At 37.0% G+C, this 15,246-nt stretch overlaps 1 protein-coding gene across 2 annotated transcripts in view; it reads left to right on the top strand.

Annotated features, from left to right (window-relative positions):
- Nucleotides 1-15,240, top strand: part of LOC110447419 (ubiquitin-like modifier-activating enzyme 6) — a 40,737-nt gene extending 25,497 nt beyond the window's left edge. For both annotated transcript variants that reach the window (XM_021493097.1, XM_021493098.1), the window contains 15 exons: nt 533-638; nt 1,206-1,295; nt 2,353-2,433; nt 2,739-2,867; nt 5,612-5,663; nt 6,926-6,989; nt 7,779-7,848; nt 8,573-8,644; nt 9,097-9,214; nt 10,025-10,104; nt 10,308-10,421; nt 11,194-11,321; nt 12,658-12,745; nt 13,063-13,157; nt 13,652-15,240. In XM_021493097.1, the coding sequence (XP_021348772.1) occupies nt 533-638; nt 1,206-1,295; nt 2,353-2,433; nt 2,739-2,867; nt 5,612-5,663; nt 6,926-6,989; nt 7,779-7,848; nt 8,573-8,644; nt 9,097-9,214; nt 10,025-10,104; nt 10,308-10,421; nt 11,194-11,321; nt 12,658-12,745; nt 13,063-13,157; nt 13,652-13,772 (1,408 nt within the window). In that variant the 3' untranslated portion in view covers nt 13,773-15,240. The remainder of the gene's footprint in view (nt 1-532; nt 639-1,205; nt 1,296-2,352; nt 2,434-2,738; nt 2,868-5,611; nt 5,664-6,925; nt 6,990-7,778; nt 7,849-8,572; nt 8,645-9,096; nt 9,215-10,024; nt 10,105-10,307; nt 10,422-11,193; nt 11,322-12,657; nt 12,746-13,062; nt 13,158-13,651) is intronic.
- The last annotated feature ends 6 nt before the right edge of the window (nt 15,241-15,246 follow it).

Genomic DNA, 15,246 nt, shown 5'->3' with positions numbered 1-15,246 from the left:
GGTTATGACAAGGAAGCCATGGTTAAATCATCGTGAGGCTTTTTGGAACCATGACTTCTGATAATTTTTACAATCCCTCCTGAAATTTCCCATATTTGTGGACAATGTGACATGACACTCTTCAGTCAGGATTCAATGTCAGCACTCTAGCAACATCACTCAACAGGTTTTGATAAAATTTGTTACAAAGAAGTTTTAAGAACATTTCAAATGCATTTGTATTTCAAAGTTCTGAGATCAAGACCAAGGTCAACGTTAGTACAGTAGTGTATTTGTAGATTTTTTTCTCACAAATTTAGTATCATCTCCCTTATGACTGATCATGAGGTGAAAGTGTTGCAGAACACTTTCAGTACCAAACACAAAAAGTTTTGATCAAGGTCATGACCCCACAAAAGGGCAAGGGGGACAGAAGAAGGGAAGTACATCTTAAGTGAATTTTTGCTCATTTTATGTTAATTATTAAAGTTTTGATTTTAAATTTAGTGTGTTTTGTTGAAACGTGTTCTGAATCAGGCCTTTTCTGTTACAGTCGATGTGTAACCAATCAGAAGGCTTTGTTGGAGTCTGGTACCATGGGAACCAAAGGTCATGTACAGGTCATCATACCCCACCTTACAGAGTCTTATGGTAGTCAGGTAAGTACAGGTCATCATTACTCACCTCACTGAGTCTTATGGTAGTCAGGTAAGTACAGGTCATCATTCCTCACCTCACAGAGTCTTATGGTAGTCAGGTAAGTACAGGTCATTATTCCTCACCTCACAGAGTCTTATGGTAGTTAGGTAAGTACAGGTCATCATTCCTCACCTCACAGAGTCTTATGGTAGTCAGGTAAGTACAGGTCATCATTCCTCACCTCACAGTCTTATGGAAGTCGGGTAACTAGCAGCTGTTTCAGACATCTACAACAATATACACTATAGTAAATGGTGCATATGCAGTTATCTGGTATATGTGCAATTTGCTGTAAAATTAATTTCTTACATCGCATAGGAATTTTACCGTATAGGTACCTGATAAAAAAAAATGAAATTTTAAGCTTTACCGTAGATACATTTAATTTATAGTGTCAAATTTGCAAGAAATAAATTTGCAAAATAGACAGTTGTAAGTTCTTTGTTGAATTATATTTTAAAAGTTTGACACTCCTGGAGTATTAAACATTTTATTGTCTAATAACTTAACTTTCTTGACTCCTACAGAGGGACCCGGTAGATGAGGATATACCCTACTGTACACTCAAGTCATTTCCTGCTCAGATAGAGCATTGTATACAGTGGGCTAGGGACAAGGTGAGTTAGATAAAGGACTTTATATGGGGTAGACACAGGATAGTGTAGGTCTTACCCACACAGAGTACTGTGTACAGTGGACACAGGATAGTGTAGGTCTTACCCACACAGAGTACTGTGTACAGTGGACACAGGATAGTGTAGGTCTATACATCCAAGTCATTCCTTACCCACACAGAGTACTGTGTACAGTGGACACAGGATAGTGTAGGTCTATACATCCAAGTCATTCCTTACCCACACAGAGTACTGTGTACAGTGGACACAGGATAGTGTAGGTCTATACATCCAAGTCATTCCTTACCCACACAGAGTACTGTGTACAGTGGACACAGGATAGTGTAGGTCTATACATCCAAGTCATTCCTTACCCACACAGAGTACTGTGTACAGTGGACACAGGATAGTGTAGGTCTATACATCCAAGTCATTCCTTACCCACACAGAGTACTGTGTACAGTGGACACAGGATAGTGTAGGTCTATACATCCAAGTCATTCCTTACCCACACAGAGTACTGTGTACAGTGGACACAGGATAGTGTAGGTCTATACATCCAAGTCATTCCTTACCCACACAGAGTACTGTGTACAGTGGACACAGGATAGTGTAGGTCTATACATCCAAGTCATTCCTTACCCACACAGAGTACTGTGTACAGTGGACACAGGATAGTGTAGGTCTATACATCCAAGTCATTCCTTACCCACACAGAGTACTGTGTACAGTGGACACAGGATAGTGTAGGTCTATACATCCAAGTCATTCCTTACCCACACAGAGTATTGTTTATAGTGGGCATGGGATGTAGGGGACCGTACAATAGCTAAAAGTATATGCTAGTATTTCTTTAATCTAGATAATGAAATTCAGAATTTTAATTTCTTATCAGATGTTCCGATTGATAAGATTCCTTTGAAATGTCTTTTCTAAAAGAAATAGATAGAATCTTTCTTTAACATACTTGATACTTTAACATACTTGATACTTTAACAAACGACACCATGAGTAACTCATGTTGACTTTTGTTTTGTAATAAGAGTATTTGTACTTGCAGTTTGAAAGCTCATTTGCCCAGAAGCCAGCTTTATTTAACAAGTTTTGGACCACTCAAGGTCAACCACTAAAAGTCATACATGTAAGTATTTGGACCTCATATCTTTATCTACCTCCCAGACAGAAGTGGATATTTCAATATCAACGTCATCCACAAGGCCACACTTGTACAAAATACTACTTAGCTCATGTTAATCAGTAATTTCAGACTTTAGGCAATTTTCAGATTCAAGATGATTGTAAGCAAATTAATTGTGAATTGATGACAATCTCTTAAAAAAAATCTACGAAAATAGTGTTATGAACATAAATGAGGAATACCCAGAACTTTCAATCACAGTCATCATTATCATTTGTTACATATTGATTTCAATTATCTTTTATCAGAATCTAAAGCGTGGGTCACCACTAGAGGGCGCCATCCAGGTCAGCAAGATTGTGCGGTCGAAGCCTGTCGAATGGTGTGAATGTGTAGTACTAGCTAGGCTCAAGTTTGAAAAGTACTTCAATCACAGGGTAAGTCTCAGGATTAAATAATAAAGGGAATTTAACTAAAAGTAAAGCAGGTAGTTTCAATAAATATAGTTTACTATTATTTAATAGTAATTGATTTGATGGAAATATATTTGAGACCATGTCACTGCTGCCTATTCTACTTACTTTAGATTTTCTTTTGTGTACTCCTGTTAATGCTCTGTATACTTTACCTGTGTTCATATTCTGTATACTTGTGTTCATGTTCTTTGTATATGATCTGTATACTTGTGTTCATGTTCTTTGTATATCATCTGTATACTTGTGTTCATGCTCTTTGTATATGATCTGTATACTTGTGTTCATGCTCTTTGTATATGATCTGTATACTTGTGTTCAGGGTCTTTGTATATGATCTATATACTTGTGTTCATGCTCTTTGTATATGTTCTGTATACTTGTGTTTATGCTCTTTGTATATGATCTGTATACTTGTGCTCATGCTCTTTGTATATGATCTGTACACTTGTGTTCATGTTCTTTGTATATGATCGGTATACTTGTGTTCATGCTCTTTGTATACGATCTGTATACTTGTGTTCATGTTCTTTGTATATCAACTGTATACTTGTGTTCATGGTCTTTGTATAGGTCTATACATCCAAGTCATTCCTTACCCACACAAAGTACTGTGTACAGTGGACACAGGATAGTGTAGGTCTATATACATCCAAGTCATTCCTTACCCACACAGAGTTCTGTGTGGGTAAGGAATGACTTGGATGTATAGACCTACACTATCCTGTGTCCACTGTACACAGTACTCTGTGTGGGTAAGGAATGACTTGGATGTATATAGACCTACACTATCCTGTGTCCACTGTACACAGTACTCTGTGTGGGTAAGGAATGACTTGGATGTATAGACCTACACTATCCTGTGTCCACTGTACACAGTACTTTGTGTGGGTAAGGAATGACTTGGATGTATATAGACCTACACTATCCTGTGTCCACTGTACACAGTACTTTGTGTGGGTAAGGAATGACTTGGATGTATAGACCTATACAAAGACCATGAACACAAGTATACAGATGATATACAAAGCACATGAACACAAGTATACAGATCATATTCAAAGAGCATGAACACAAGTATACAGATGATATACAAAGCACATGAACACAAGTATACAGATCATATAAAAAGACCATGAACACAAGTAGACAGAACATATACAAAGACCATGAACACAAGTATACCGATCATATACAAAGAACATGAACACAAGTATACAGAACATATACAAAGAGTATGAACACAAGTATACAGATCATATACTTGTGTTCAGGGTCTTTGTATATGATCTATATACTTTTGTTCATGCTCTTTGTATATGTTCTGTATACTTGTGTTCATGCTCTTTGTATACGATCTGTATACTTGTGTTCATGTTCTTTGTATATCATCTGTATACTTGAGTTCATGCTCTTTGTATATGTTCTGTATACTTGTGTTCATGGTCTTTGTATAGGTCTATACATCCAAGTCATTCCTTACCCACACAAAGTACTGTGTACAGTGGACACAGGATAGTGTAGGTCTATATACATCCAAGTCATTCCTTACCCACACAAAGTACTGTGTACAGTGGACACAGGATAGTGTAGGTCTATATACATCCAAGTCATTCCTTACCCACACAGAGTACTGTGTACAGTGGACACATGATAGTGTAGGTCTATACATCCAAGTCATTCCTTACCCACACAGAACTCTGTGTGGGTAAGGAATGACTTGGATGTATAGACCTATACAAAGACCATGAACACAAGTATACAGAACATATACAAAGAACATGAACACAAGTATACAGAACATATACAAAGAGTATGAACACAAGTATACAGATCATATACAGAGAGCATGAACACAAGTATACAGATCATATAAAAAGACCATGAACACAAGTAGACAGAACATATACAAAGACCATGAACACAAGTATACAGTTGATATACAAAGAACATGAACACAAGTATACAGATGATATACAAAGAACATGAACACAAGTATACAGATGATATACAAAGCACATGAACACAAGTATACAGATCATATTCAAAGAGCATGAACACAAGTATACAGATCATATACTTGTGTTCAGGGTCTTTGTATATGATCTATATACTTTTGTTCATGCTCTTTGTATATGTTCTGTATACTTGTGTTTATGCTCTTTGTATATGATCTGTATACTTGTGTGCATGCTCTTTGTATATGATCTGTATACTTGTGCTCATGCTCTTTGTATATGATCTGTACACTTGTGTTCATGTTCTTTGTATATGATCTGTATACTTGTGCTCATGCTCTTTGTATATGATCTGTACACTTGTGTTCATGTTCTTTGTATATGATCTGTATACTTGTGTTCGTGCTCTTTGTATATCATCTGTATACTTGTGTTCATGATCTTTGTATATGTTCTGTATACTTGTGTTCATGCTCTTTGAATATGATCTGTATACTTGTGTTCATGTGCTTTGTATATCATCTGTATACTTGTGTTCATGATCTTTGTATATGTTCTGTATACTTGTGTTCATGCTCTTTGTATATGATCTGTATACTTGTGTTCATGTTCTACGGTATGTTAATGATCCCTATATTTTATTAGTGTTCATGTTCTTTATACTACACTCATGTTCATGTTCTATGTTCACATTCTGTATACCTATTGTGTTCAGTATCTGTGTTAAAGTTCTGTATACTTTACTTACAGGCGAGACATCTACTACATCATTTCCCACTAGACACAAAGCTAAAGGACGGATGTAAGTGTTCTTGAAACTGAGCTCTATAAGTTCTATAACGTTTTGATAAAGATACCATGTCTGAAGAAATGAACATTTAATATTCCTTATTACAAACTATGATAGCTTCTTAACTACGTATTTATTTTGTAGAAATAATTTTGGCCTTATTATTTCTATGAACACTTTGTTTTAATTGTAATATCAGTTTAATTATGCTATTTATCTCAAAGTTCCCAACAGGTTGGATTAGATTGGTTTAAAAAATAAATTTAATTAATCAAATTTATTATCACTCCTATCATCGTGTTACAGCCCTGTTCTGTACTGTCCTTATCACTCCTATCATCGTGTTACAGCCCTGTTCTGTACCGTCCTTATCACTCCTATCATCGTGTTACAGCCCTGTTCTGTACTGTCCTTATCACTCCTATCATCGTGTTACAGCCCTGTTCTGTACTGTCCTTATCACTCCTATCATCGTGTTACAGCCCTGTTCTGTACTGTCCTTATCACTCCTATCATCGTGTTACAGCCCTGTTCTGTACTGTCCTTATCACTCCTATCATCGTGTTACAGCCCTGTTCTGTACTGTCCTTATCACTCCTATCATCGTGTTACAGCCCTGTTCTGTACTGTCCTTATCACTCCTATCATCGTGTTACAGCCCTGTTCTGTACTGTCCTTATCACTCCTATCATCGTGTTACAGCCCTGTTCTGTACTGTCCTTATCACTCCTATCATCGTGTTACAGCCCTGTTCTGTACTGTCCTTATCACTCCTATCATCGTGTTACAGCCCTGTTCTGTACTGTCCTTATCACTCCTATCATCGTGTTACAGCCCTGTTCTGTACTGTCCTTATCACTCCTATCATCGTGTTACAGCCCTGTTCTGTACTGTCCTTATCACTCCTATCATCGTGTTACAGCCCTGTTCTGTACTGTCCTTATCACTCCTATCATCGTGTTACAGCCCTGTTCTGTACTGTCCTTATCACTCCTATCATCGTGTTACAGCCCTGTTCTGTACTGTCCTTATCACTCCTATCATCGTGTTACAGCCCTGTTCTGTACTGTCCTTATCACTCCTATCATCGTGTTACAGCCCTGTTCTGTACTGTCCTTATCACTCCTATCATCGTGTTACAGCCCTGTTCTGTACTGTCCTTATCACTCCTATCATCGTGTTACAGCCCTGTTCTGTACTGTCCTTATCACTCCTATCATCGTGTTACAGCCCTGTTCTGTACTGTCCTTATCACTCCTATCATCGTGTTACAGCCCTGTTCTGGCAGTCCCCGAAGCGACCACCAGTGCCTCAGGAATTCAGCATTGATAATTATACGTGAGTCCATTGTAAACAACGTTACGTCCATAAATAATCATAAAAACTAAATCAACGTATCTATAATAAGAACAATATTCCCGAAATATAACCAAAATAGATTTACTGTGGTTATTAGTTAAACACTCTGAATAATCAAAAGTTTCCACACAATAATGTAGTAAAATTTTACTGGAATCTTGTAAAGTTAAGTCAACATTTATGCTAGGCAAAAATGAAGGCTACCCTGTAATTTCATATTTGAGCAAAATCTGCCTTGCTTGAGCAAAATCTGCCTTGCTGAATAACAGTTTACCAATACTGTTGTATCAATTCCATAGCAGGGGAAGCAACTCTAGTGATGTTCAGTAAATAAATAAATCCAGGTGTGTCTGAAATACTTTCTTAGCAAATAGGAATTGTAAAGAAACCTATTCAGCAAGACTTACTGCTAATTAGCCATAATTATTTATTGTTTGACCAACAATTACTTTTACAATATACATGGGTGTCAAATTTGTTATGTCCAGAAAATATTGTTAAATTACCTGTAGCATACCGAAAAAATACTGATTATTACACTTCGTTACCCATAGTAATCTTTCTGAAAATTAGCAGGTATCACATCATCGTACCTAGTTTTGAACAAGGTATGATGTACATAGGATCGGTTTATAGCATGTGCAAAGTGGGGCCTTTCTTTATGGTTCACTTGTCTAGTAAAATAAAGTGAAGTCATTAGTCTAATTCTGTGCAAAATCTGGAAATAGTTTCATCCTGAAAATTAATAAATTCTTTTTGTCGTTGCAGGCATTTGTCTTTCATTATAAGTACAGCAAACCTGTACGCTGATGCCTGTAGGATACCTCACTCAGCTCAGGTAAGTGTAGGAGATAAACAACAGGTGTTGATACCTCACTCAGCTCACGTAAGTGAAGGAGATAAACAACAGGTGTTGATACCTCACTCAGCTCAGGTAAGTGTAGGAGATAAGCAACAGGTGTTCATACCTTACTCAGCTCAGGTAAGTGTAGGAGGGTTAGTACAGGTGTTGATCATCAATACAAAAATGATGTAAAATTGTAAAATGCTGTGAAAATCATTGATATTTCAGATTTTTGATAACATATAGATGAATGGCCTGTTATGTACCAATACCGTAAAACTGAGCTATATTGCCACCATCGCTATAGTGAAATTACAATGTTATAAAGAGGTTTGGTGTTATATACAGAATTTTTTTCAAGTTATTGTTAATAAATATAGAAAAGGAGACATATGGTATGAATTTGAAGTGAGTTAGCATATAAATGATGGAGCATTATATCAAGGTTTTTCTGTACAATTTCGTATATTTACAAAATGTTACTCATATCTTTAACCTTTGGATCAACATCATTTGATACATTGTATTAATTTAAGATCTAACATAGAAACAGTAATTTCGAAAGAAAACAGTTTTCTCTCTTCAGCTCTTACTTGGGCCTTGAACTGACCATCTACGGCAGTAAATTTATTGTACCGATAAATACCAGTGAACCAACTAAACCACTGTCTCCTGTTATACATTATAGTTTATAATGAATGCATTGATTCTGATTCAGGATGTGTCCCCAAGTACTATCAGTGAGATACTACAGTCAATCAAGGTGCCGGAGTACAAGGCCTCCTCAAAGGTATAGCTTACCGTCAGGTCTGTCTGTCAGTGATGTGGGCAGATCCAACGAAGGCCAGGGTGCAAATTAAAACTTCAACTTTTAGATGGTTCACTTTATATCACAACCAAGTTTAATACTTGGTAGTTTAAAATCAAGTTGTAGTGAAATATGCAAATATTTAAACATAATTTATTGAATCTTAAATGGGCGTTATACAAATAGTTTGAATAAGCAGTCATTTGGATAACTGGCCACACAGTTTAAAAGAAGCTGTTCATTGCAGGACCAATGTCTGAATAATTGATAGTTCAATCAGATTTTTGATAATTGTTATTCTTCTGTAAGTCTAACGGTGTGTTTTCTTGGACATACTTTATAAATTGGCACTAAATGGGTAATATGCGATTAGCTGTTCATTGTGTGCCTTGCATTTGAAACCAAATAATATATTTGACATTTGTCTTCTGCAGACCATTGTAACAGACGAGAATGCAAGGAAGGAAGCCGACACAGGTGGTGACGATGACTTTGTAGACGCTGCCAACAGGATGGAATCATCAATTCAAAAAGTTGGAACACATGAAAAAGGTAAATCATTTCAAAGGAAATGATTTATGTAGTTCCATTCATAAAACTTAAAATTAATAACAATTTATTATAAAGAGTAGAAGATACTCAAAACCTCAAGAATGTGATGTTCTTCAGTAGGAGCGTTGGATCATGTATTGTCTATAGTATAAGTGTTATATACACCTATAGAATGATTATAAAAGGAATCATTCTAAGGCATCTAACAGAGATACAATCTATACACCCATGGCAATGATGGTCATCATTCATGAAGACAAACTGGTACAACTGGGTTTAAATATGATACTTAAAGGATAAAGCCTGAAGGATCTGGAAATATTAATGCAGGCCGTGAAAGTTTTTGTCAAGACTTGTCAGAGAGCAACATCAGATCACCAGGTCTGTCCCTATAAACCAACAACTCTGGTTCAACGGCATGGTCCAATTGTTTGGAATGTTATAAAGAAAGTGACCATATTCATGAAGTAATAGATACTCCAGCATTAATGTATATAAATGTGACACCTGTATATGTTGGTACAGTACTCTGTATACATGGACTGGATCTGTATCAGGAAATGTCATTCTGTCACCATGGAGTCTTTCCTTAAGTGAAGGCATTAATGCTGAAACAAAAGAAAGGAAAAGATTTAAACACATGATAACAGCATATAAATTGAGATATACCAGGAGAAAAGAAGTTAATTGATTGTAAACCATTTGGTTTTGGTAGAGTTATCTTTTCAAAATTTACTGTATAATTAGAACAATAAATATTTTAAAGGGTTAAAATCCTCAGATTTGTGATTTTCTACATTTTTTCCACAGTGATAAAAGAGATGATGGTTGCTGAGTTTGAGAAAGATGATGACAATAACAGTCATATAGACTTCATCACTGCAGCCGCGGTGAGTATATACAGACATTGTCTTATATCAGTACTCTTATTTGATACTTCAAAATACGGAATAAAAACCTTCAGCCTGTTATTTTGTATTGTTATAGAAAATACTAGAAGCTTGGGAAAGATAATTATGCCTAATAGATGTAAATATGTTTGTGAAGTTTATGATGTTGTCCCTGACATACTGATATGTACTATTTCCACCAGAACCTGAGAGCTGCTATGTACAGTATAGACAGTGCTGACCGACTCAAAGTCAAACGTATCGCTGGTCGTATTGTACCTGCCATCGCCACGACAACAGCTGCTGTAGCAGGCTTGGTGAGTGATAACCTGCTGTATATGTTACTCCACACAAAGAATAAGTTCAAAATACTCTGGCCTTCTTCCACATTTTGTGACATCATTACACCGAACACCTTTTGTGAAAAATCATTATTCTGTTGAGTATTGGAGAAGAAAGTTCAACATTGATTTGGATACAGATGACTTCTAGAAATGACACCACAGGTATAACGAGCATGTGCAGGTATTTCACAAAGTATCATTAATAACAGATTAAACTCGTTTATTGTTTGGATACACACATTTGTAAAAAATTAATGTTATTAGAAAAAACACCAAAGTTTTATTTTGTGCACAAACAATATACATATTAAATGTCTGGCAATGCTTCAAGACCGACTGGTCCCTTTGTCAAGCTAGGGCTGAGTGAGCGATTTGTGTTGTTTACCTGTATAAAGATATGATGAAATTGTAAATTTCATATGTCACTTGTGCCCATCGATAGAGAGTTTATACACTTTGTATGGAATGGGTATAAATACATTATTGACATATTGTACAGTATTGGCCATGTCAGAGGACACATGTGTGATATTGAATACCTAGATAATGATTATTGAGTTCCTGAAGTCAGTTAAGTCTCGGTTGTTGTGTTTTATGTTGTCAAAGATTTGGGGAAATTTGTTTTTAATGTGTTCCATATAGCAATTGGCAACCTGTAACAATCTATACTTACCAGCCTGAAGAGGATGTTTATAAAGGTTTGTGTCACACCGTTTTTACAATGTTTTCTTTATCTGCCTTGAAGGTGTCTATAGAACTGATAAAGACACTAGACCAGTTGCCAATAGAAAGTTATAAGAACTGCTTCCTAAACCTGGCCTTACCTGTGATGGTGTTATCTGAACCAGGGCCGGTGGAGAAAGTCGTTCTCAAGTAAGTATTGTCTCTGTTGTTCACACTGATAACAATTGGCAGTAGTATATTACCGCAAATACAGTCTTACTGAATGTACCACGTCACAACTTGGTCTCTTTTGCTTTCTAAATGGATTTATTCCTGTTTTCAGTTCCAAAACATATGTTGATATATTTAGCCCTATTAGGAACATCACTAATGTGACTTAATGCTATTTGAACATGTCTGAAGCAACACAGCTCTGTTCTAATATTTTTGGATTGGCGGATGGACTTAGTGTAATTCAAAGCTTTTAGAGAACATAATGTTGTTGTGTTTATTACAGGGCGGGCCTGAGTGTGAGCTTTTAGAGGCTGTACCGTTGTTGTTGTGTTTATTACAGGGAGGGTCTGAGTGTGAGCTTTTAGAGGACATAACGTTGCTGTTTTTGTTACAGGGAGGGCCTGAGTGTGAGCTATTAGAGGCTGTACCGTTGTTGTGACTGTAACAGGGAGGGCCTGAGTGTGAGCTATTAGAGGCTGTACCGTTGTTGTGTTTGTAACAGGGCGGGCCTGAGTGTGAGCTATTAGAGGCTGTATCGTTGTTGTGTTTGTGACAGGGCGGGCCTGAGTGTGAGCTATTAGAGGCCGTACCGTTGTTGTGTTTGTAACAGGGCGGGCCTGAGAGTGAGCTATTAGAGGCCGTACCGTTGTTGTGTTTGTAACAGGGCGGGCCTGAGTGTGAGCTTTTAGAGGCCGTACCGTTGTTGTGTTTGTTACAGGGAGGGCCTGAGTGTGAGCTATTAGAGGCTGTAATGTTGCTGTTTTTGTTACAGGGCGGGCCTGAGTGTGAGCTTTTACAGGACAAAACGTTGTTGTTTTTGTTACAGGGCGGGCCTGAGTGTGAGCTTTTACAGGACAAAACGTTGCTGTTTTTGTTACAGGGAGGGCCTGAGTGTGAGCTTTTAGAAGCCGTACCGTTGCTGTGTTTGTTACAGAGAGGGCTTGAGTGTGAGCTTTTAGAAGGCGTACCATTGCTGTGTTTGTTACAGGGAGGGCCTGAGTGTGAGCTTTTAGAGGCCGTACTGTTGCTGTGTTTGTTACAGAGAGGGCTTGAGTGGGAGCTTTTAGAAGCCGTACCGTTGCTGTGTTTGTTACAGAGAGGGCTTGAGTGTGAGCTTTTAGAAGGCGTACTGTTGCTGTGTTTGTTACAGGGAGGGCCTGAGTGTGAGGTTTTAGAGGCCGTACTGTTGCTGTGTTTGTTACAGAGAGGGCTTGAGTGTGAGCTTTTAGAAGCCGTAACGTTGCTGTTTTTGTTACAGAGAGGGCCTGAGTGTGAGGTTTTAGAGGCCATAACGTTGCTGTTTTTGTTACAGAGAGGGCCTGACTGTGACCATGTGGGACCGGTGGGATGTCCAGGGGAATAAGGACTATACACTCCAGGAGTTCCTACAATACTTCCAGGTGAGTGGACTTTCTAGGGACTTCTCTCATCGTGTTGAATATGCAGCTAGGGTATTAACTTGTTCATTCTCCAGTACTCTGATATTTTATATAGTGTTACAATAAAGTTTTTGACATGTCTGTCTGTCACACATTCAGTTGTAACCACTACTACCTTTATCCTTGATTTAAACACTATGATACCTTGAAAGAGTTCATGTTTCAGGGCCAGATGCAATATTACTATGATTAGAACACAATTCCTACGGTTGTACAATTCTCACTATTGCCTAGTTTTCTCTTTCTATGAAGTAATCTGTGTGTGTGTTTTTTTCCAGATCACGTATGGTTTTGAGGCGACAATGGTAGGCCATGGAGTAAAGATGGTGTATGTCCCCTTCATGCCTGGCCACTCCAAAAGGCTACCGCAAACGTAAGTCAGGATCTTCATCAGTGTTCAGCTTCTGTAATGAATTTAAAGTTGATATTGTTATAGGGACAATTACTCAATGTTGTCAATTTGAATTGAAGATGACATCCGTACATGACCTGATTTCAGATGATCAAAATACATACACTGAAAACGTTGTTGTTTTAGTGCATTCAAATGTTAACACATCTGACATATTTACAGGTTAAGGCAATGAATTAGTGTAGTATTGTCATAAAATAGGTTTACACTAAAATATGTACGTTTACAGAATATATGTAATGACTTGTTTTCAAGATGGTGTTTGGATTAGTCAGTAAAAATCTTTATTTTGGAGTTTATCTACATAAATGATTGATTATGTGTAAAAATGATGTTAGAATTAAAATTAACTTAATTGAGACTTGATAAAAAACTTTTTCCAGTATTGCTAATGATCAAAATATATAATTATATGTAGTGATAGATATGATATAAAATTGTGTTGTTTACCACAGGATGATGAAACTGCTGAAGCCATCCTCACGTATACTGTATGTAGACTTGGTGGTGTCACTACAGGGAGAGGGAGAAGAGGATATTCCTGGGCCACCCGTCAGATACTTCTTCAACCTGTGATATTCTGTGATTCATTGAGATATGAACCCTGTTATTAAAGCTGTATTAGTCATGAACAATATATATGTGATAACATAGCAATGCTCTGTATTAGTACAACTGGTGTGTGTTAATGGACCAATTCACTAACAGATGAACTATGTAATATGTGATAACTGAAGTTCAATGAGACATGAACCCTATATCTAAAGGTGTAATGAGACAACTGATGTGTGATACTGTAAGTTCACTGAAAAATAAACTACGTTATGTGTGATAACTGGAGATTATCAAGATATGAACCCTGTAACTAAAAGAGTATTAGAAAAACCACATCCTCACAATTCCACAGGTTACGCTCACTTACCTATTTAACACCCCTGGAATATGTCTTGACAACATCGAAGGCACATCATTAGCTATATGATTAGTTTCAGGTAAAAATTAATTACCAATCGCTAGGTTGATACCTGTCCTTTGAAGATTTTAGACGAGCGATACCCGACTTCAGAGCCTGTCAATTTTATCTGTACTCTGCCACCCAATTCTAGTCTACTTGTATCATCTAAAAAGTGGCATGTACAAACCTTTAATTTCATCCCGACATATTACAGGGGTACACAGGGTTGCCAACCTCTAAGGAGTCCAGTGTGGGAGATCTCCCTCCAATGGGTTTTCTGAAGTGTGAGACTTTTGACGGCGTCATGGCATAACGTCTTTTTCAGGTGTTGAGATAACATTTACCTATGTATCAAACAAATCCTGGCTTTTACTGACTACTGTAACATCTGCATTGTTGATCTTTTTGCTTCAAGATCTTTGCAGGAAATATATTAATTTTTTATTTATCGCACAAACAACTTGACATCAGAAATGCAACGCATTATAATCAACAGACTTTCTTGTAACGATTTCTTTCTTTGCTAGAGCAGGTACCAGTATCTTTTTTGTTTTGCTGTCAATATTGCTATTATGGCATGAGATGTTCCATGACCTGTCAAAAACAATAACAGTTCATATTAAAAGCAAGAAATTTACCATAGTAGTAATATGAAAAGTTCATTAACATGAAAGATAAAAAAAATATATGATAATTTGACAGTGAAAAATATTTTCCAATTATTTCTGGCTAGGCCTACTACAGTATCCAAAGCAACAAACAGACCCTGATCATTTACTTGTACCATGTCTGCAATATTAATTTGTTGCATGATTATGTATACCTATGTACTACATCTATCCAACATGCCAAAGCACTTCACGAAACTCATTAAAAAAATTTCATCATGAAACCTGTGTCTAAAGCAATTGTTGAGTGATAATGGAGCAATTCACTGAGTCATGAATCCTGTGTCTAAAGCTGTATCAGAGCAATTGTGTGATAATGGAGCAATTCACGGAGTCATGAATCCTGTGTCTAAAGCTGTATCAGAGCAATTGTTGAGTGATAATGGAGCAATTCACTGAGTCATGAATCCTTTGTCTAAAGCTGTAT

The sequence above is a fragment of the Mizuhopecten yessoensis genome, unplaced genomic scaffold (genome assembly GCF_002113885.1).
Source record: "Mizuhopecten yessoensis strain PY_sf001 unplaced genomic scaffold, ASM211388v2 scaffold3349, whole genome shotgun sequence".
Taxonomy (NCBI): domain Eukaryota; kingdom Metazoa; phylum Mollusca; class Bivalvia; order Pectinida; family Pectinidae; genus Mizuhopecten; species Mizuhopecten yessoensis.
This window is presented reverse-complemented; position numbering and strand designations above follow the sequence as displayed.